The following is a 22,416-nucleotide window of genomic DNA, read 5'->3' as shown; positions in this document are numbered from 1 at the left end:
ATACTAAACAATAAACATGCTCACTTTCAAAGACTTGTGCCATAATTAATGTGTATAAACCTTGCACAATGAAACCTATAAATTTTTTTGGAGTGCTTAAGCCATAGAAGGTAATTCTTAAATTTCCAAATTCTTTTTTTTTTCCTGAACATTCTTTAATTGATTTCAGAGAGGAAGGGCAGGGAGAGAGAGATAGAAACATCAATGATGAGAAAGAATCATTGATCGGCTGCCTCCTGCACCTCCCCTTCCCCCACTGGGGATGGAGCCCGCAACTCGGGCATGTGCCCTTGACTGGAATCAAACCTGGAACCCTTCAGTCTGCAGGCTGATGCTCTATCCACCGAGCCAAACCAGCTAGGGCAATTTCCAAATTCTTAATAGCTACAGGGACCATGTTCACATTTTATTTTGGTATTTCGATTAATTTGCTTAATCTCACCTAATCTATTTTCTCTCTCTCCCTCTAGTTACCTGAACAAGAATAAATATTTGACAGTTATTGACAAAGATGCATTTGGAGGAGCATACAGTGGACCAACCCTACTGTGAGTAAGACGAACAAAAGAATATATCCGTCTATTTTTTCTTTTCTTTTTCTGGACAAGAGGTAGGCATTAGGGGGAGCAGCTGTTTGTGGGCAGGGAATGTTGTTGACTTGGACAAAGACTTCTGCTAGTACTTTTCTGCCCAGCTGTATAGGCTATTGTTTGGAGAAAGCCCTTGTTCTTTGAGACTCAGAAGGCCCCACACTCCGCCGTGCCATCCTGATCCCTGATCAGGCAGCCACTTTGGTGTGGATATGCCTGGGAGGTCCTCTCATAGTGGGAAAAACAGACATTTTTGAACAGCTGCTGTTTGCAAAATTCTGAGACATGAGGTCTGCCAATAGGTGGCAAGCACTCTAGTTTGCACAAAAACTTAGGTGCACAACGCCTGGCACAAAGAAGGAAGCGTATAGGTGATAGCTGTATTCATATCTGGAAGAACTTATTGTTGGGGAAGATGGGATGTGAACGTCATGGAGAAACATCAGGAAAAATTACCTATTTGTGAATTTCCTCTGATGTACACCTCCATGTCCAACATTGATCAAGTTCTGTCAATTCCATCTCCCTCTGGCCTCTCCATCAGCGCCGTCTTTTCACCCCCCTTGATTTGGCCTTAGTTTAGAAACTCATTGAGTATCTAGTCAATGGAGCACAGCACCTCAGGAGAAGCACCAATCAGTAGAGATCAAAGGAAATAGGAGAGGCTCTATGTATATTTATGCTTTTAAAAAATAAGAACAAATTAGTGTTACTAATATTTTAATACAGACTAGAGACCCGGTGCACAAAATTTGTGCTCGAGGGCAGGAGTGGGGTTGGGGGGGGGAGCGTCCCTCAGCCCGGCCTGTGCCCTCTCGCAATCCGGGACCCCTCAGGGGATGTTGGGCCTAAACCAGTAGTCAGACATCCCTCTCGCAATCCAGGATGCTGCATGCACCAGTGAACATACTTTTCATACAGGTGAAAGGCATCTTGCTGTTGTATGGGCATCTACTTTTTTTTTGCCCTAATTATAAAAAGTAGTACATAACATGATCCTTCTGAGGCAGTAGTACCATTTTCCCCATCTTATGGGTGGAAAACTGAAGAAGAGAGAAGTTAAGTAATTGGCTTTGTCACACAGATATAAGTGTCAGAATCAGGGCTGACCACAAAATGTGCAAGCCAGAGTCCATGCATGTCATCATTGCATCATCCTGTTTTCTGCAGTGTTAGAGTAGCCTTGCCAGGTTTTAATTTTTAAATCTAAGAGACTGTTCCCAATATATAGGGTAGGGTCCCTAGGCCTGGCCAGCAATCGGGCCATCTGTGGGGTGAGCAGCAGGCGGGGCAATTTGGGGGGCCCCCACTGGCACCCACCTGCTGGCTGGCCCCACCCTTCCCACCACCCCCCCACCACCACCACCGGTCACCTCCCTCTCGGGGGGGCAGTGCATGTCATAGCCACTGTTCATTCCACGGGTTGTTCCACCATTCGGTCAATTTGCATATTAGGGTTTTATTATATAGGATGACCACTATCCCTCAAGTGTTAGGTAGGGAATGGATGCATCCAAGAAAACAGTGAGTGATCCACAGTGTCAAAGACTTATCCTCACTCTCACTTTTAATAATTCTACTTCACTTTTAGATTAAATGCACCTACTTACTTGGATTTATGGCCTTATTCTCTTAATGCATAGGTTCCATGAAAGAGGGCAGAGTGACCCTGAAAATCTGTATTACATGGAGATTCATTGTAAATTCACGGCAAATACTTTAAAAAGTTTTATGCATTCTTCTTTTTACAAAAAGACAAGTGAAAAAAAAATATGTGTTGACCTTTTCTGTGATTTTTTTTAACCTCAGAGCTATATATTTTTTAATCTTCACCGGAGAATATGTTTTTATTGATTTTTAGAGAGAGAGGGAGAAAGAGAAAGTGACTCACCCACAACCTAGGTATATGCCCTGACTGGGAATCTAACCTGCAGACTCCTTTGGTGTACAGGATGACACTCCAACCAACTGAACCACCCAGCTAGAGCCTAAAAGATACTTTTGAAAGATACCTTTAACTACTCCTTTAAGATAAAGGTGATATTTCACCAATGAATGAGAAAGGTTGTTGCTTTTCTAAAGAAATTTGTGATTTGGAAAGAGCCTTTAGAATAGGTATTTGAAAACATTTCCATGTTATGTGATTTTCCTGGTGAAAATGGTGAATGTCAGACATTAAAGTTTAACCTGCATTTAAATCTTCCCATGAAAACCAAGTTGCTCAAACTGAACAGTGAAGTAGTTGACTTACATTCCAGTGCAAGCTTCTGACCTTATCAAAGACTCATAGAAACAGCCAAAGGGAACCACAACTTCAGCAGTGCTGGTCTAGCTGACAAGAGCCTCCAAATCGCCCCTGGCCTTCCCTCTTGGTTCCACCAAGAAGAGAAAAGCGAGGAATTCAGAAGCAGCGATCAACACAGGAGAGAAACAAATGTAATTCCCAGGATGACCCAAAAGGCAGAGCCTGGGAATCTTGAGACTAAGGCGTCCATATCAGAGCTAGTGGATGGAGGACACCAAAAGAAAGTTCTAGAAATAAAAAGGGGTTGATAGATTATCTGACAAGACTGACGGTATGAAAACCTGGTTTGAGAGGTGTTTTACACAACTTTAGAGCACGTGGCAAGACTAAGCAAGAGGTCCACTCAAACCAAGATACGATAATAAAAAAAGAAAGAGAGACATCTCATGAAGAATCAAAAGAGTTACATAAAAAGGAAATTAAATTACAATATGCAGAGTTGTAATAACTAAGATACTGAATATGGGTTTATCCAAATATGTCCTCAGACTATTTCAAGAGAGTAGAGGGGGTGTCAGGTAGGTGTATATGTAGGGTGAGGAAAGCTAAATCCTCATCTTCATGGTAGAGAGTCAGTGGGTAAATCAAAAGCCAATACATGGAGAAATATTTCCAATTATGGAAAAAATACTGTAATTAAGAGTAGTTGCTTCTTCAAAAAGCAGAATGCAGGGAGAGGCGACACAGAGGCTTGCTGTGGGGGTTATCAACTTTCCAGTGTAATTTGCTTTTTAAAAAATAGGTCAGTCCTGGCCGGGTGGCTCAGTTGTTTGGAGCATCACCCTGGACACCAAAAGGTTGCAGGTTTGATTCCCAATCAGGGCACATACGTAGGTTGCGGGTTCGATTCTTGCATATACGGGAGGCAACCAATTGATGTTTATCTATCTATCTATCCATCTATCTGTTTATCTATCTATCTCTCCCTTCCTCTCTCCTTACAAATCAATAAACATATCTTCAGGTGAGAATAAAAATAAAAAGTGAGCCCATGCGTAATTTTAATAAAAATAAAAATTAAATTAAGAAAAAAAAAAAGCCACCAGTATAGGAAGAGAGGACAATGGGGTTGGCAGCACCTGAGAGGCCAGTAGAAGGAAAGGTAGAAATGAACAAAGATAAGCCCAGTCTCATTCTTCAAATTCCAAGCAGTTTTCTTAAAATTCATTTAACTAAGTATGCACTAAAGTAACATCACTTTAATTCTTGTGTTGAACTTTTGTCAAAATCTTCATTACTTTATTTTCCACATACTTCCTCCTCAAGACTAGACTTTAAGATCCTAGAAAAAATGGATTCTTATATACTTTTTGTAATCCCCTACTTCAAAAGAGAAGAAAGCAAGTACTCAATAAATATTTGATAAATTGAAACTGAAAATCAAATAACCATGATTAAGTTGGGATTTGATGTAAAAGCCAAACTTGGAAAAACTTAAACTTCATCTAGAAAGAGAACTGAATGGCATAGGTATTTCTGCCTCCTAAAGGTAATTATGACAGAATACAGTCATCTCTAAAGTTGGCAAAAACAAACTTGCCCACTTAGTTTACCACCTTTTGCCAAAGTTAAATTAGAAAAGAATCTAATTTTAAATAGATGCCACAGCTAAAGTAAGATCTATTCTCCAATCTTTGGTATTTTTTTAAAAAAGCCTTCTTAATTTTATTTAATAACATTCTTACTTATTGATTTTTAATCAAGATATGCAATCTCATTTTCTATTTTTATACTTTCTATTTTTTACTATCTTCTTTTCTTTTAATCTTATTTTGAAAGCACTCTTGGTGTTTATAATCCCAAAGGATTATAAACCCTGAAATGCAATGCCTTCTATAATAATCAGGGTTCATTAAGGTTTAAATTACGTAACCCACACTAATAAGATTAACTTACTGTTAAAAATTACTATATTATTACAGTCCCCCTTATTACTATAAGTATCTCCTAAGAAAGGGAAATCTACACTAATAAAAGAGAAACATGCAAATTGACTGTACCTCCGCTAAACCCACAAGCCACACCTACCAGCCAATCAGGAGCAGGTATGCAAATTAACCCAACCAAGATGGCTGTGGCCACGGAGCAAGCAGGAGGCTTGGGTTTCCCTGGTGATGGAGGAAGCCAAGCTTCCAGCCCGCCCTGGCTGGCCCTGGCCTCTGCTCAAGGCTACAAAGTTTCAATTGTAGAAGATAAATAAATCCCAGATACCAGGGCCTCCGCTTGGGTCACCAGGGGGCATGGCCAGTCTGCAAACCACCACAGGCCCCTTGCCCAGGCTGCCCCACACCCCAAGGGAATCCCCACCCTGATCTGGGATACCCTTCAGGGCAAACCAGCCAGCCCCCACCTGTGCACCAGGCCTCTATCCTATCTAATAAAAGAGTGATATGCAAATTGACCATCACTCCAACACACAATATGGCTGCCCCCATGTGGACACAAGATGGCCAGCAGGGGAGGGTAGTTGGGAGGGACCAAGCCTGAAAGGGAGGGCAGTTGTGGGTGATCAGGCCAGCAGGGGAGGGCAGTTGGGAGGGACCAGGCCTGCAAGGGAGGGCAGTTGGGTGTGATCAAGCCTGCAGAGGAGGGCAGTTAGGGGTGACCAGGCCGGCAGAGGAGGGAAGTTGGGGGCGACCAGGCCTGCAGGGAAGGGCAGTTGAGGGGGACCCAGGCCTGCAGGGGACAGCAGTTGTGGGGGACCAGGCCTGCAGGGGAGGGCAGTTAGGGGTGACCAGGCCTGCAGGGGAGGGCAATTAAGGGCAAACAGGCTGGCAGGGGAGCAGTTAGGCATCAATCAGGCTGTCAGGGGAGTGGTTAGGGGGTGATCAGGCTGGCAGACAGAAGTGGTTAGGGGTAATCAGGAAGGCAGGCAGGTGAGCAGTTGGGAGCCAGCAGTCCTGGATTGTGAGAGGGATCCCAGATTAGAATGGGTGCAGGCTGGGCTGAGGGACACACACACCCATACATGAATTTCATGCACTGGGCCTCTAGTCTTCTTATAATATCCTTGAGTTTGCATTACATGTGTCAATAAAAAATAAACTTCAAAATTAACTGTTCTTTGCACTGATCAAACTAATCATTTGAAAATCTAAGGGTCATGGCTCTGCCACCTTGGTGTACAGAAAAAATAATCCTTTTTATGTTTTTCTTTCTGACTCAATGATCATCACAAGATCATACTGTTAGATGGCAGAAGAAGTGTAGCAGGGTTCTTTTGGGCATTCCTAAAGTGCACAGGAGCGTTGAATACATGACTTTCTAGGTTGCTCATTTTTTATTGAGGTACAATTTATATACAATAACATGCACATTTCTCAAGTGTAAAATTTAATGAGTTTTAGCAAAACTATGCCACTCTATCCCAGTAAAGGCTTAAAACATTTTCTTCATCCAGAAAGTTCCCTCATGCCCCATCATTCCATAGACACCTACCTACATAGCTTATTATTTTTCTAGTGTAAAAATCTAAGAGTAAAATTGTTGGGTCACAGGATACATGTATATTTAACTTTATAGGAAATACTGCAAAACTTGCCCAGAATGGCTGTCCCATTTTCTGTTCTCACCAGTGAGTTCTAAGAGTTGCAGGTTGGCAAACCCATTGCATTATCAATCTTTTTTATTCTAGCCATTTAATGGGTATAAAGTGGTATCTCATTGTGGTTGTACTTTGTGTTCCCTGATTATTAATGATGTTGGGCATTTCCTGAACTTATTAGCCATGTGTATATTTTCTTTTGCAAATGTCTGTTCAAATATTTTAACCATTTTAAAAATTGTGTTGTTTTGTCTTATTATTAAGTTGTGATCCTGGGTAAAATTTTTGGCCTAAATAAAATCAGTTTTAGTCATAACTACTAGCTCTCCCCCATCCTCTCTCCCTTTTCTCTTCCCTAAGAAGAAATGGCTAATCTGAAACAAACCCATGCAAGGTGTGTATTTACTCACTTTTTCTACAGGCATTTTACTGAGCACCTACTGAATGCCAGGAAAGTTAGAAGGGTAAGACACAACCTCTGCTTTTAAATAGGTTACAATCAAATTTGGGAGAAATGGGAATAAGTAACTGCATTGTGAATTTAATGTAAAAAGAGCCATAAGAGACATTAGAGAATCAAGATTATCATTTTTGGTTAGGGTAACCAGCAAAGGCCTCATTTAGGTGATATTTGAGATGGTCTTCAGATGAGGGGTAGAATGACAACAGAGATAGAATTATAAGAGAAAGAAAAAAAGATAAGTCTAAGGAAAAAATAGGATGTGTTCAAAGAACCCAAAGAGAGGGGGGAGGGGGAGAGAAACTGGCAGTTCCAAAATAGTCACAGGGATAAACAGCATAGGGAATATAGTTAATAATATTGTAATAACTACATATGATGTCAGGTGGGTATTAGACTTATCAGGAGAATCACTTCGTAAGTTATATTAATGTCTAACCACTAGGCTGTACACCTGAAATGAATATAATATAAACTGTAATTGGGGAAAAAGAAAAGAAAAGGAAAACATAATTTGGGCTGAAGAATAGTGTCTCAAAGTATGTTGTGCTGAAATCATAAATGAGGAATATGACCTGGCTCAGCAGGTGGGCTGACCCACTGAAGGGTTACCATGGATATATTAGTTACAGTTGCATAACCTGTTACAGTGTGTGGCTCTCTTCAACTCACCCCCATGCCTTCTTTCCTTTGCCTCTGCCCTCCCTCAGCCCTGACTCTATTAGTCCTGGATACCTCTGTCCCAGCCACTGCCTCGGGACTGCTCTGGGCCGCCCAGCTATTTGGCAGGCATTGGACCTCCCTCGGGGGACAGGAAATCGAAATTGAGCCTGAAGACCTAATGCCTGGAGTTCCTTGTCTTCCTTTCTGTGTTTGCTGAGCAGAGCCTTCAGAGCAGCTCTCTTGGAAGGAAGGGAGCCTCCTAGGGGTGAGAACCAGAGGAGGTTTGTCTGCAAGGCTGCTCTGCTCATGGACTGTGAGATGAATTACAGAGATAAACAGACTTTGGCAGTTCCCCTTTGGGCACCAGCCGGACTATGCCAAGGGGCTGAGTTGCCGAGGAGGCAACCGAGCAGAGGCCCAGCAAAGGAGAGGGCCTGAGACCATTTTGTGGAGTCTACGAGAGCTTCGAGGGAGGTCACAGAAGAATTTGAAGAGAAAGAACAGACAATTACCTTTCCAGAATTGTCTGCATGCTGGCTTCTTGCTGGGAACCAGAGGATGGTCAGTCTAGCCCTAGGAATCTTCAGACCAGAGAAGTTGTGTCGACAACTCAAGTTAATTGATCAGTAATATCTTTTACTTCCATAGCCACCAATATGAGAAAAACAGGAAGGTTGCTTTTTATAACTACTGAGAAATTTGCATAGCATTTCCCAATGAGGGGGTATGGCTCTTGGTGGGAAAGATAATGGAGCTATTGCAGATCCTCAAAGTCATACAAACCTTTGCAATTCTTCAATTAACTAAAAGTACAACTAGTATCATCCTCAAAAGTTTTTTACTTTCAAAAATATAAGTTCTGCAGAGCACTGGCCTTCTTTTCATCTATCTCCCTTCACTTCCTTGGTGATCTCATCCAGTCCTTTGACTGCCTAATGCCTGTGCTACCCAAATAGAAATCTCCAATTCAGACAACTCTCCCAAATTCTAGACTTTTCAGTACACTGCCTACTTGACAATGCCATTTGGATGTCTCATAAGTATCTCAAATCTGATCTGTCTGAAACTGAATCCCTGATCATTCCTTCCAAACCTGCCTTGCCTGCAGCCTTCCCCATCTCAGGAAATGACAACTCCACCCTTTTAGTTGCAGACCTGAAATCCTGGAGTCATTCTTTTCTCTCTTTCTTTCACACCCTATATCTAAGCCATCAGAAAATCCCATTGGCTCTATCTTTTAAAGCTATACAAACGTCAACCATTTTCAGCATCTCCACTGCTATCACTCTTATCCAAGGCATCATCCTCTCTATTGTCGGTATCCTTGTTTCCACTCTTTGTTCTCTTTGGTTTCCTTTCAAAGCAATAACCAGATAGATCCTTTTGAAATTAGTTAGTTTGTACCATTCCTTTGAAGGCTTATGATCTCACTCTGATGAAAGGACAAAGTACTTTTGATGACCTACAAGACACACATGATATGGCCCCCCATTACCTCTCCGACTTCTTCTCACACATTTTCTAAACTCCTCAAACCCCCTCCCCCAATACCACTGTCTCAGCTCCAGCCACCCTGGCCTCCTTGCATGCTCAAACACTCCAAGGCGCACTCTCACCTCGGGGCCTTTGCACTGGCTGGTGTCTCTGCTTGCAATGCTCTTCCCCAGATATCAGCATGGCTCTCTTGCTCACCTCCTTCAGGCCTTTGCTTAACTATCTCCTGAGTGAGGCCTTCCTTGGCAGCCTCCATCATCTCTAATTATGACCACACTTCTGGGCTCTTCCTTTCTTCTTCTCTATCATTCTTTTCCCCATGATACTAATAGTTGTCAGCTAACATTCCGCAAGTTTTACCTTTTTTTTTTTTTTTTTTTTTTTAATTCTCTCTCCTCTATAGAATGTGAGCATGAGAAGAACAGGAATATCTGCATTTTAGTTTATGGCTATAGCCCAAGAATCTAGAATTATACCTAAAACATAGAAAGCAATGAATACTTATTGAATGAATGCATATTGTGTTTTTAAATTCTTTTAAACAAATAATTAGATAAGCTCACTGCCTTGAACTTACAGGTCTTACACCCTTAAGTGAGCCGCACCAGCACAGCCAAGGGTTCGGCAAGCCTGAGGGAGGGCCGGCGAAGGATGAAGAAAAGACAGACAAAGAGAATAAGCTGGGTCTAGGTGGATCTTCTGTGTGTGACTGAGACCACAGAACAGATCCAGACTGCAAACTGATGCTTTATTTTATAGTCAGAGGTAAATAAGGTACTTTACAATATTCTTGTAAGTTTCACTTGTTTTGGCAGCACTTGCTGCACCTCCCACAGCCCATTAGCTACCCAGGAAAGATCTAGGGAGCAGTCACAAGATCAAGCTTAATTATGCTAAGAGGGCTGTGCCCTCTAAGCTGGGACTTGTTTGCGGCTTTGCCTGCAGGTCAGTCTGAGGCTTAACCCTATAACCGCTCCCTACATTTAAGTTATTTTTAATTTAGTATTAATAATTTATTAAACTGCCTTTTAAGCAGTAAATTAATCTTTTTTCTGCTCTTAGATGCATTTCATCTACCAATTTACAGATGTGGCTACACATTTATAATGATCAGCTTCTACACAGTGACCTTTAGAAAACCCACATTCATTACAAGCGAGCGTAACAGATGCTTACATTGCTGCAGAAACACTGGCAAGCCAACTGGTGCTTATTTCATTTGCAATTAAATTCATCAAAGGTTAATGTTAAATAATGATGACCAAAAAAATGGAAAAAATGAAATTGTTCTAATGTTTGGAGATGCTACTGTACATAATTGCTTCTGAGAAGCAATATGTTCTTCCTGTGACATCAAATATCAGTTGACTCTTTTTTATTTTCTAGCATCATAAAATTGGGTGACCTTCTTGCCTTGTGTGTAACCCTATAGGCCTCCCTCTCTCTAAATTCAGGTCCTGTTAGTTTCATCGGACACTTAACTTGAGATGGTTCCCATGACCTAGACAATTAGACTTCAAAGTGTCTGCCAGGCTAGGCTCCGCTGCATGCTGTTTTGTGAGTAAATACTTGCTAGAGACAGATTCTCATGAAGCTTAGTGCCCATCACGTAATGAACTCTGTGGAAAGTGCCAGAGTCAATAAGATAGGGGGAGGCTCTCCAGCTTGTAGGTCTCCAACCACGTGGCTACATTCACAAATTCAAAATCCCTCAACTGCTGATAGCTACTCTCCTTTGTTTTATTCTGAAAACAAAATTTAACTACATTTTGAAGATATTATTTCATAAAAGAAGGTACACTAATAAGAAATTCTGGATTCAAAGTGGTCCAAAAATTTAGATGAATGAGAAAAAAATACAGCTTCAGATAACTTAAAATGATCCTGCCCTATTGAATTTTAGGATTTCTACAGCTGAGGCTCTTCCTCCATCAATTCCAGAGTTGGCAGACTGTAGAGTGGCTCAGTTCTCAGCAAGAATTTGTTCCAAGCTCTGCAGTCTTATGTGTTAAATGAAGTAATTAAAAGTTGAGGATGACGGCATGTAGTCCAGGGCCTGTTTCCTGGAGCAGCTCCCTATTGCTGGAGAAGGAGAGAACTGCCCTGGATCCTTTCAGGATTAATTTGTTCGAAAAGGAAATAACAGAAAAATACTCAACATGCAAAAGTCTTGTGAAGAAAATGAAGGAGAAGCACAGAACATGCCAATGACCCAGGAAGACCACCCTTCAGAAGAGGTACCACAGGAGGCAGAAGGCTTAGGCAAAAAATAAGAATAAGAAACAAGTTTGTGGTGATGCATTTGAAGCAAAGACATTCACGCAACGATCCTTATCCTGAGTGCTTTAAGCCTGAATTCTCTCTCTCTCTCTCTCTCTCTCTCTCTCTCTCTCTCTCTCTCTCTCTCTTTGTAGGATAGTAAAATCTAGCCCCTGCTTTCTTTCTGTTCTTTCTGTTCACATTTTCTGAGGTAACTTTTACCTTCGTTTTTCTTTTAATCATCTGGTGGAATTTTGTTTTAGGTAGTTTCCTTGTTGCCAGCATTTTGTATTTTGACTCATTCTCCAGGTCTGTTTTTCAATTGGGAAATTTCACGCAAATGCATAAAAATATGTCTATTCCAGAGTGACCTTGATGGTCCCTCGGATCTGTCTCTTGCTTCAACAGTATTTGAATGGAACAAACCAAGGGACGCCAACCCAGCCTTCGACCACCCACCAACCTCTTCTCCAGTCACCACCTTGGGAACCACCTCAGCCATCCTCAGCCTCTGAGACCAGGCAACACCGTTTTTGTTTTTGTTTTTTCTACCTTATCTCCTTATTGCTGAACAACCATGAGCTCCCAAATTCATCAGAATCATTCCCCAAGGTGGAGGCTGCCATCAACAGCCTCGTCACCCAGCATCTGCGGGCCTCCCGCACCTACCTCTCCCTGGGCTTCCATTTCCACCATGACGATGCAGCTCTGGAGGGCCTGGGCCACTTCTTCCACAAGTTGGTGGAGCAGAAGCTCGAGGGAGCCCAGCTTCTCTTAAAGATGCAAAACCAGCTTGGTGGCTGCATTCTCTTCCAAGCCTTCCCAGGATGAGTAGGGTAAAACCCAGGACACCATGGAAGCTCCATGGTCATGGAGAAGAACTTGAACGAGGCCCCTATGGATCTGCATGCCCTGTGTTCTGCCCACGCAGGCACCCATCTCAGCAGCTTCCTGGAGAACCACTTCCTGGATGAGCAGGTGAAACTCATCAAGAAGATGGGTGACACATGACTCACCTCCACAGGTTGGGCTGGGCTAGCGTCTCTTCAAAGGCTCACTCTCAAGCATGACTAGGAGCCTTTAGAGCCCAGAGCCTTTGAGCGACCCCTCTGCATCTCCGTGGTATCTGGTTTTTGCCTGAGCCTCTCCCTGAAATCACTAGTTATTCTTTTAACCACTCTGGAGCCTTCTCCCTTGTATTGGGCCAAATGGAAACAATAAAGCTTTTTGAAGCAAATAATAATAATAATAATAATAATAATAATAATAATAATAATAAATACAATGTTTATTCCATATTGTAAAGTAAAATATAGCAAGTTACAAAGCAGCATGTTTAGTAACAGCTCACATATGTAGGGTAAAAGTTAGTGTGCGTGTACATGTGTGGATACATACACACATCAAAAAGTTAATTGTGCTTAATGAGCAGTTCATTAAACCCATTGATGTGCATTTTATTTTTGCTTATATGTATTTTTAATGAGCACATGTCACAGACAGAGTGAATTTTTTTAATAAGTAAGAGAATCAAATAATTTGCAACCAGCTTATAAGGGCAATGGGGGCGCCTAAACTCTTGATGAGATAACTATCTTATATAATAAAAGCCGCCTAATATGCAAATCGACCGAACGGCCGAATAACCAGTGGAATGACCGGTTGCTATCACGCGCACTGACCACCAGGAGGCAGACGCTCAATGCAGGAGCTGTCCCCAGCCTGCAGGCCCCAGGCCAGCCAAGGCGGGTACCAGCAGGGGCCCCCTGATCGCCCCGCGGGTCGCCCCACAGATTGGCCCTGATCACCAGCCAGGCTTAGGGACCCTACGAATTTTGTGCACTGGGCCTCTAATTAAAATATAAACCTCAAATCACCTCTGCATATCTTAGCCAGAGGAATAAAACTGGTAATTATTACAGAAAAAAAAAGTCAAAGATAATGCATTCAGCATAACCTTTTATTTCCTCTGCCTCCTGAAATCTCCCTAAAAAGATGGAAAATGAAATTTTAATATATATAAGTCCATAAGGACAAAGAGGCAGGTGAGGCACATCAATAGTATGGAGAGCTACAGAAAAGCTAGAGGACAAGGAAGGTGAAATTTGGAGTACTCATAAGAGCATACAGTCAGAGGCAGCTGCCTTGTCCTGCAGAATCTCTGAGGGGGTGGGGTTTAGAGGTGATGGGTGTGGCATGGGACAAGAGTTAGACATGGGACTAAAACAGAAGAATTTATTGAAGGTCCATAACTGGAAATGTTAATCCTCTACCCCGTCATACAAAATGCCTGCAGCAGCCAAGTACATCTCCTCCAGGCTGAGATTTGAGGTCTCCTTTCTGAGGAAGTTGAATAACCCTAAAACAAAAAGACCTCCGCATTGATATTTTAGGTCCAACAGCACAATGGCCAGCTCCCTACACAATTGTCCTAAAGCAAAGTCTGCATATGGACAAGCTCCCAATCTGCTTTTCGGTGCCTCAATCTTAAGCATGAATGTGCCACCAACAATCACTAGCCAATGATTGCTTCTAATGAAAGACTGAAACCAAGATAAACAAATGTGGGAGAAAGGAGGGTTCCTCTTCTAAGAAGCTTGAACTTCATTCTGTAGACATCTGAGGAACCATGGGCTTCAAACTAGGGAGCAATATAATGAGATCCAAGTTTCAGAAAGAACATTTTGTTCCAAGTCTGAAAGTGAGATTAGTAGACTTTCTGGGAGACCAGTCAAGAAATTTTTGCAAAATTCAGATGAAATGCAATTCAGACCTAAACTAAGGTGGTAGTAATGAGAACCATGAGACTGTAGACATATAAACAGTTGAGCTGACATCTGATCAGGGGGGTTAGCCCAATTGCATTTTACTGTAAATATTTATGGCAAGGGCAAGAGAGACTCTAAGAGGATACAAGCCCTGGAAGAGAGCGGACAGAATTTAGGAAATAATGAAATACCATTAGGCTTGGAGGGAAGAATCATTCCACTGGGCTACTTTGAATGGAAGGCTGTGCTACATCTGCTGGGAAGCATACAGGAGCTCCTACCTTCCTTTCTGATAAACCAGACTATCTGATTAAAACTGCAGATCTCACGCAGCTGGCATGGCTCAGTGGTTGAGCATCAACCCATGAACCAGGAAGTCATGGTTTGATTCCAGGTCAGGGCACTTTGCCAGGGTTGTGGGCTCAATCCCCAGTGTGGGGCATACAGGAGGCAGCCAATCAGATTCTCTCTCATCATTGATGTTTCTATCCCTCTCTCTGAAATCAATAAAAACATATTTAAAAAAAAAAACCTGCAGATCTCTGCAAGGGAGGTTAAATCCAAAAAGAGGGGAAACGCAATTATTCCCTTTACCTGACTCTGTAAGTGCCAAAGTAGCAGGAGCGGAGCAGCCTGGGTCAGCAGAGGACAGCACCTCAGGAGCACTTTTGCAGCAACAGGCGTAATGGATATGTAGAGCTACATCAAATAGCTCATGCCAATGGGGAGGAACATGACTTCAGACAGGTTCCAATTAGCGCTGTAAGTGGCCTTGGGCCCCTGAGGTGAGGTTGGAGAGGAAGGCAAGGGCCAGATCTACAGGACCTTAAGGGGCACCGTAGGAAGAGTAGATGTTATTTGTGGTATAACGGGAAGTCACTGCAACTTTCTGAGCAGGAATGTGAACTTTCACACCTGATGTGTTATGACTATTCCAGCTGCTGTGTGGAGAATGGATTGGGAAAGATTAAGGGTGGATCAGAAAGCTAGTGCAACAAGAAATGATGTTAATTTAAACTAGTGAGCTTACATTGGAGATGCAAATACATGGATTCAAGAGTCTTTTGGAGTTCAAATCTACAGTTCTTTTGCCAATTAAGTAGAGAAGGAGCAGGATGGGATGAGGGTGAGGAGATCAAAAGTTGGAGAAAGACCTGGTAAGTTGGAGATGACTGTGAGGTATCCAGGTCAGACAAGCAGTTGGATATGCAAGTCAGTATCTTGGCTAGGGCTATATTTGCCGGGTTTCTTGTTTCTCCCTTGAGCCCAACAAACTAAATTGAGGCAAGGATAGAATTAGCATTCATTGAACACTCCTATATGCCAAGGACCCAGTACATTACAGCTGCTCCTGTCATAAGGTTTATACACATTTTCCATTACCTGCTTTTTCTGTGCCTTCCCAGGCATCCTCACTGGGACCCAACGAGAAGCACCTGGGATACACTCATTGCAGACACTCAGACCACAAAATCAATTCCTCCCTCCCAGATTCCAAAAAGAGGGTTGCTGTGCCTGGATCTGAGGATAAAGGATAGAGAAAAGAAAAAGAAAAAGAAAAAGAAAAAGAAAAAGAAAAAGAAAAAGAAAAAGAAAAAGAAAAAGAAAAAGAAAAAAGAAAAGAAAAAGGAAAAAAAAAGGCTAGAGAAAAGTTTGTAGGACATGGAATCTAGGACTCTAAACTCAAATGACAGTTATGGCTCCACCCTTGGTTTGCTGAGTCTTTGGACACAACATGCCTTGTTTATTTGTCTTAACTTTAGTATCCACCTGTTTCATCAAAATGCTGAGAATTCAAGATGAGACTCTGAATGATCTAGAGCATTTTAAATAATGCAGATCCCTGGGCCATGCCATCAGAGATTATAGTTCTGTTGGCCTGGGGTAGCTCAGGCGTCTGTACTGCAGGTGCTTCTGACACTGGTCCAGGGTGGGGGCTGAACTGGAACACTGATTTGTAGATCGGTGAGTTACCAGTTTTCACCAAATATCTGCCTCAATGATATCCCTGCCACTTAGACCACTATGGCAGTTCTAAAATTAGGCATCAAATTCTTTGACACTCCTTCCATTGAGAGACGGGTTCTGTGTCTCCTGCCCTTGAATCTACCAGTTGTCAGAACGCTCTCTTCAGATGCTCCCTCTCAGAAGCTGACCACCATGATGTGAGAAACCCAAGCCACATGGAGAGGCCACAGTATCATCCCAGCTGAGCTCAGCTTTGAATCGTCCCAGTGCTGACACCGGGCATGCAGGTGACGGAGCCTGCGACCCCCAGCCATGGGGTCGCCAGCCATCAAGTCTTCCCAGCTGAGCACCAGACATCACGGAGCAGAGACAAATCTATCTTGGCATGCCCTGCTCAAATCCCTGACCCACAAAAACTACTCTTAGCATAAAAGGATTGTTGTTTGATGCCACTTCGTTTTGGGGATGTTTTGTCACGCAATAACTGGAGTGGTTCTGAAAGTGTTTTCTCAAGAAATATTAATACAGAGAACAGACTGACAGTTGTCAGAGGGGAGGGGGGTTTGGAGGCTGAGTGAAAAAGGCAAAGGGGTTAAGAAGTACAAATAGGTAGTTAGAGAATAGCCATAGAGATGTAGATTACAGCATAGGGAATATAGCCAATAATATCATGATAACTGTGTGTGGGGCCAGGTGGGTAATTGAACATCGGGGGGCCACTCTGTAAAGTACATGATTTTCTAACTACTCTGCTATACATCTGCAACTAATGCAGAATGATAGTGAATGTAAACTGTAATTGAAACATAAAAAAGAAAATAAAATTTTAAAAAATCTAATAAAATACAAACACGTTGCTTGGAAGGATAAACTCTGAAATGAACACGCACAGTCAGTGTATCCAACACTGACAAAAAGCATCACTGGATAATGAAACACATAAGTTGCTTCCAGGAAACTAGAGGCAGAACGATGGCTACACCTTGGAGGTAGCATGACCAAAAGAAAGACACGCATCAGAAGGACAGTTAGGCCAGAGAGCAAGGCACAGCTGCATTTACTTCACAATTGTGTTTATCAGGCTGGCTCCCAAATCCCTCAACTCTCTCACTACCTGAAAAGTTATTTGATTATGTCAGTTTTTTCCCAAATGTACTTGCTTAATGTTAAAAATTTCCTGGGAATCAGACAATAACAAGCACCACAGTTAATTCTTACTACCAGGCGAGATTTGGGAAATACTGAATTATAGAATTTTTAAATTAAATACAAAACAAAATAGCAAATGTGGCACCCTTCTCTGAGAATCACAGTTGTGGTGAGAATGGGGTAAATGCATGAGCTTCGTGTTTATGAAAACTGAGCAGTTCTTGCAGCCTTGAACCCTGAGAATGTAAACCCCAGCAAAGTCCAGTTACAATGATGTGGAGGGAGAAGTTATAAATATTGGAATTCACTTGCTAATCAGACACTACAATTATATTAATTGTAACTGTAAAAAAAAAAATGATAAAAGAGCCCTGGCCAGTGGTTCAGTTGATTGGAGCATTGTCCCACACACCAAAGGTAGCAGGTTTGATTCCTGGTCAGGGCATGCCTAGGTTGTGGGTTTGATCCCCAGTTGGGGTGTGTACAGGAGGCAACCATAATGTTTCTCTCTTTCTCTCATCTCCTGAATTCACCATGCAACTGGTTTGATTCCCAAGTTCTACATCTTCAGGAGATTTTCATGATACTGGTGTTAATCCATATCATTGATCAGTTCATTAAACCCAAAGTCCCATTCCCCACAGAGACTGGGAGCAATTTCGGCCCCTTTGAGCCTGTTCAAATATATTTCTCTTGCCTCTTGAAACCCTTTAGTAGCTATAGGTATAGATTTCCAGAGTAGAATTGATGTCTGTCTCTGACTCTAAGAGTTTGTATGTGTTGCAATGGATAAAATAAAATGTCTGCTAAACAGTTATTGTATTGATGGATACCGGAGGTCCAAGCAATAAAAATGGGAGAACCTTGTCACCTATCACTTAGAAGCCTAATATCCTTTCTTAGACCAGTGACTGTATATAAAGAACTCAGAGTGTATATTCGGTAGCAGAAAGGAGCCCGTGATTTCTACATTAATCTCGGGCTTCTTTGACTTTCTGGCCAACAGTTAGAGGCTCTGGGTGCTCACCACCTCTCTGTATTACTCTGTTTTCTCCTCCCCCCGCCCCCAGGGACGTCTCTTATACCAGTGTTACTGCCCTGCCTTCCAAAGGCCTGGAACACCTCAAGGAACTGATAGCAAGAAATACTTGGACTCTAAAGAAACTTCCAACTTCCTTGAGTTTCCTCCACCTTGCACGGGCTGACCTTTCTTATCCAAGCCACTGCTGTGCTTTTAAGAATCAGAAGAAAACGAGAGGGTAAGTGGCAGGTGTCTGGAATAAGCAACAAAAGGCCTTGGGAAAAGTTGTATTAATTTCTGGGTCTGGGGAAGAAGCTTTGTGGTTTGAAAACCATGTGGAAAGAACTGGAAGTATCCACAAGAAACATAAAATCCATGGGACACAATGACTTAGACTCTACGTGGCTACAGATGAGAAATAAGGCCAAGGTCAATGGAACACAGCAGGGGAGGGGAGGGGACTAGGAGATGACATAGGAGAGAGAGGAATGACCAGATCATGTAGAAATCTTATCAAGATTATATTGCACAGCCTCCAGATGCAACATGCATTAGATGCCACAATTCTGAGGACAAACTTAGAAACACAAGCAATTGTGTTACCTGGTCAATTAGGGCTTTGCAAAGGTCACAGCTTACTGGTTACATACGTGGGCACTTTGGAATCAGCTGGGTTTGTACCCTATCTCTGCCACTTCCTAACTGTGTTATCTCAGCCTACTTATTTAACCTCCCTGAGCCTCTGTGAATGGAGATCATAATGCTATCACTCATAAAGGTTTTGAGAAGATTACATGAGAAACTTAATAGAAAACACTTATCACAATAACTTGGAATAGTATAAGCTCTCAATGTGTATTATTTTATGATCAGGCTGCAAAGGAGGGATGGTCTTTTTTTATTATTATTGATTTCAGAGAAGAAGGGAGAGGGAGAGAGAAACAGAAAAATCACTGATGAGAGACAATCATTGATTGGCTGCTTGCTGCACGTCTCCCACTGGGGATCGAGCCCAAAACCCAGGCATGTGCCCTGATTGGTAATCGAACCCGTGACCTCCTGGTTCATAGGTTGACACTAACCACTGAGAAACACTGGCTGGGAGAGGGATGGTCTTTTTCTCTCCATGCTTTCTCTGAATCTTGTCCTCACCTACACTTTTACTCTGCATTATTTCCCCCTTCATGACTCATGCAATCCCATTTTCCTAACACTGCCATCATTTATTAGTATAGTGTGTTCTCTGTCTCTAAATATCTATTGGTTGACATTCTGCATTCATACTTGCATTGGGAAATAATTTGGGACCTAGTAGTGGGCAGAAGCAAATGGGAAAGTTGAGCAGCTGTGCAAAGGTCAATGGTGGGCATAACATCTACAGAAAACTAAGAGTGGTGTATGGGGATGCTGATAGCAGGTTCTATACTGATTCCATGTGGCCCAGAGTAGGAAAGGACCAGGGATGGGTGGGAGGCTAATGAACTGCATAAGGGCAGGGTCCAGCTTTCCTGTTAACCTCCAAACAGGTTGGAATAGGCAGCCCATTGGCATTTTAACCCAATAGGTGAGTCAACATCTGCTCAGCAAGTTAAAGAATCTCTTTTGATGTCAGTCTGATAGGCTAACAATAAACTAAGTCTTACTCCCACGAGCATGCCTGCATGATAATGTCCATTTATTCATTTGTTCAATGAATAGGACAGACAAGAATATTTAATTTACATTCCAGTAGGGGAAGTCAGAAAATAAGCAAACAAGTAAGATATCTGATAATGGTATGAAGGAAATAAACACAAGGGTAGGAAAATTTATCTAAGATCAGGACAGCCCGGCCATCGTGGCTCAGTGGTTGAGCATTGACCTAGGAACCAGGAGGTCAGGGTTCCATGCTCTCATCATTGATGTTTCTATCTCTCTCCCTCTCCCTTCCTCTCTGAAATCAATAAAAATATTTTTTAAAAATAAATAAATAAATACAAATAAAGAGATCAGGGACAAAAGGACAGTTGAGTTTAAAACTGAATAATGAGTAGAAGCAGTCATGAGTTTTTCAGGCAAAGAGAACATGGTGTTCTAAAGCTCTGAATAGGAATAATAACAATAACCGACACATATACAGCACCAACCATGTTCCAGGTGCTGTATAAGAGCTTTAAAAGATATGAAATACGTAATTTCATGATTCTGTTTTTAAAATTTGATAAACCAAGTTTCATAGACCTGCCCAAGGTGAAACAGCTAGTAAATAGTGAAGCCAGGTCCTAACCTAGGCAGACTGGCTCCAGCATCCATGCTTTTTCTCTCACTACTGGTCTTGAACTGGTTGCAGAGGAGAAATAAGGGCCAGTGTCACTGGAGCATAGTTTTGGAAGGGTAATAGGAAATGACGTAAGAGAGATGGACCTAACCAGGTCATGTAGAATCTTTTTGCTACATGTTGTAGGGCCCATTAGTGGTTTTCAGCAAGTGCTGACTTATTTCTGTTGCCTTGCAGAATCCTTGACTCCTTAATGTGTAATGACAGCAGTATTCGGAGCCTGCGGCAGAGAAAGTCTGTGAATGCTTTGAATGGTCCCTTCTACCAGGAATATGAAGAGGATCCAGGTGACCACAGTGCTGGGTACAGGGAAAACAAGTCCCAGGATACCCACTCTCATTATTACGTCTTCTTTGAAGAGCAAGAAGATGAGATCATTGGGTTTGGCCAGAAGCTCAAAAACCCACAGGAAGAGACACTACAGGCCTTTGAAAACCATTATGACTACATAGTGTGTGGGGGCAATGAAGACATGGTGTGTACCCCCAAGTCAGATGAGTTCAACCCCTGTGAAGACATAATGGGCTACAAATTCCTGAGAATCGTGGTGTGGTTTGTTAGTCTGCTGGCTCTCTTGGGCAATGTCTTCGTCCTGGTCATTCTCCTCACCAGCCACTACAAACTGACCGTCCCACGCTTTCTCATGTGCAACTTGGCCTTTGCAGATTTCTGCATGGGGATGTATCTACTCCTCATTGCCTCTGTAGACCTCTACACTCATTCTGAGTACTACAACCATGCCATCGACTGGCAGACAGGCCCCGGCTGCAACACAGCTGGTTTCTTCACCGTCTTTGCTAGTGAGTTGTCTGTGTATACACTGACGGTCATCACCCTGGAGCGCTGGTATGCCATCACCTTCGCCATGCGCCTGGATCGAAAAATCCGACTCAGGCATGCATATGCCATCATGGTTGGGGGCTGGGTTTGCTGCTTCCTGCTCGCCCTGCTCCCTTTGGTGGGAATAAGCAGCTATGCCAAAGTTAGCATCTGCCTGCCCATGGACACCGAGACCCCTCTTGCCCTGGCATATATTATCCTTGTCCTGTTGCTCAACATAGTTGCCTTTATCATCGTTTGCTTCTGTTACGTGAAGATCTACATCACAGTCCGAAATCCCCAGTACAACCCAGGGGACAAAGACACCAAAATTGCCAAAAGGATGGCTGTTTTGATCTTCACTGACTTTATGTGCATGGCCCCCATCTCATTTTATGCTCTGTCAGCTCTTATGAACAAGCCTCTTATCACTGTTACCAACTCCAAAATCTTACTGGTTCTCTTTTATCCACTTAACTCCTGTGCCAATCCATTCCTCTATGCCATTTTCACCAAGACCTTCCAGCGGGACGTATTTATCCTACTCAGTAAGTTTGGCATCTTTAAACGCCAGGCTCAGGCATACCGGGGCCAGAGGGTTTCTCCAAAGAACAGGACTGATATTCAAGTCCAAAAGATCACCCAAGACACGAGGCAAAGTCTCCCCAACATACAGGAGGACTACGAACTGCTTGAAAAGTCCCATCTAACCGCAAATAAGGAGGGCCAAATCTCAAAAGAGTTTAAGCAAACAGTTTTGTAAGCTAACCCTATACTACTCCCTCCGGTAAGGGGACTTATAAAACGCTGGTTTCTTGAACGTGAATTCTAACCCCTTGACACACACAAGCCAGTTTACCTAACTACTGTGCAGGTGACATTTCATGTGGCAAGATTTCATCTCCCAAGAGGAGCTAGCATTACTAGTAAACTAATCATCCCCTCTACCCCACCGCAAGAAGGAAGAGAGGCTACCAATATACCCGAACCCTCAGTGATATCAAAACAATCTATACTTTCTGGAAGACTTGTTTGATGCTAAATGCAGAGATGACATTG

General features: G+C 42.6%; 1 protein-coding gene across 1 annotated transcript in view; it reads left to right on the top strand.

Moving 5' to 3' along the window:
• Positions 1–22,120, top strand: part of TSHR (thyroid stimulating hormone receptor) — a gene marked incomplete at both ends in the record, with an annotated part of 102,085 nt that extends 79,965 nt beyond the window's left edge. The window contains 3 exons of the mRNA XM_080674098.1: positions 471–548; positions 18,271–18,459; positions 20,716–22,120. Coding sequence (XP_080530224.1) covers positions 471–548; positions 18,271–18,459; positions 20,716–22,120 — 1,672 coding nt within the window. The remainder of the gene's footprint in view (positions 1–470; positions 549–18,270; positions 18,460–20,715) is intronic.
• Positions 22,121–22,416: the final 296 nt, after the last annotated feature.

This window comes from Plecotus auritus (genome assembly GCF_963455305.1).
Source record: "Plecotus auritus genome assembly, chromosome: 1".
In the NCBI taxonomy this organism is placed as follows: domain Eukaryota; kingdom Metazoa; phylum Chordata; class Mammalia; order Chiroptera; family Vespertilionidae; genus Plecotus; species Plecotus auritus.
Note: the sequence above shows the minus strand (reverse complement) of the source record. Positions and strands in the feature narration are given on the sequence as shown.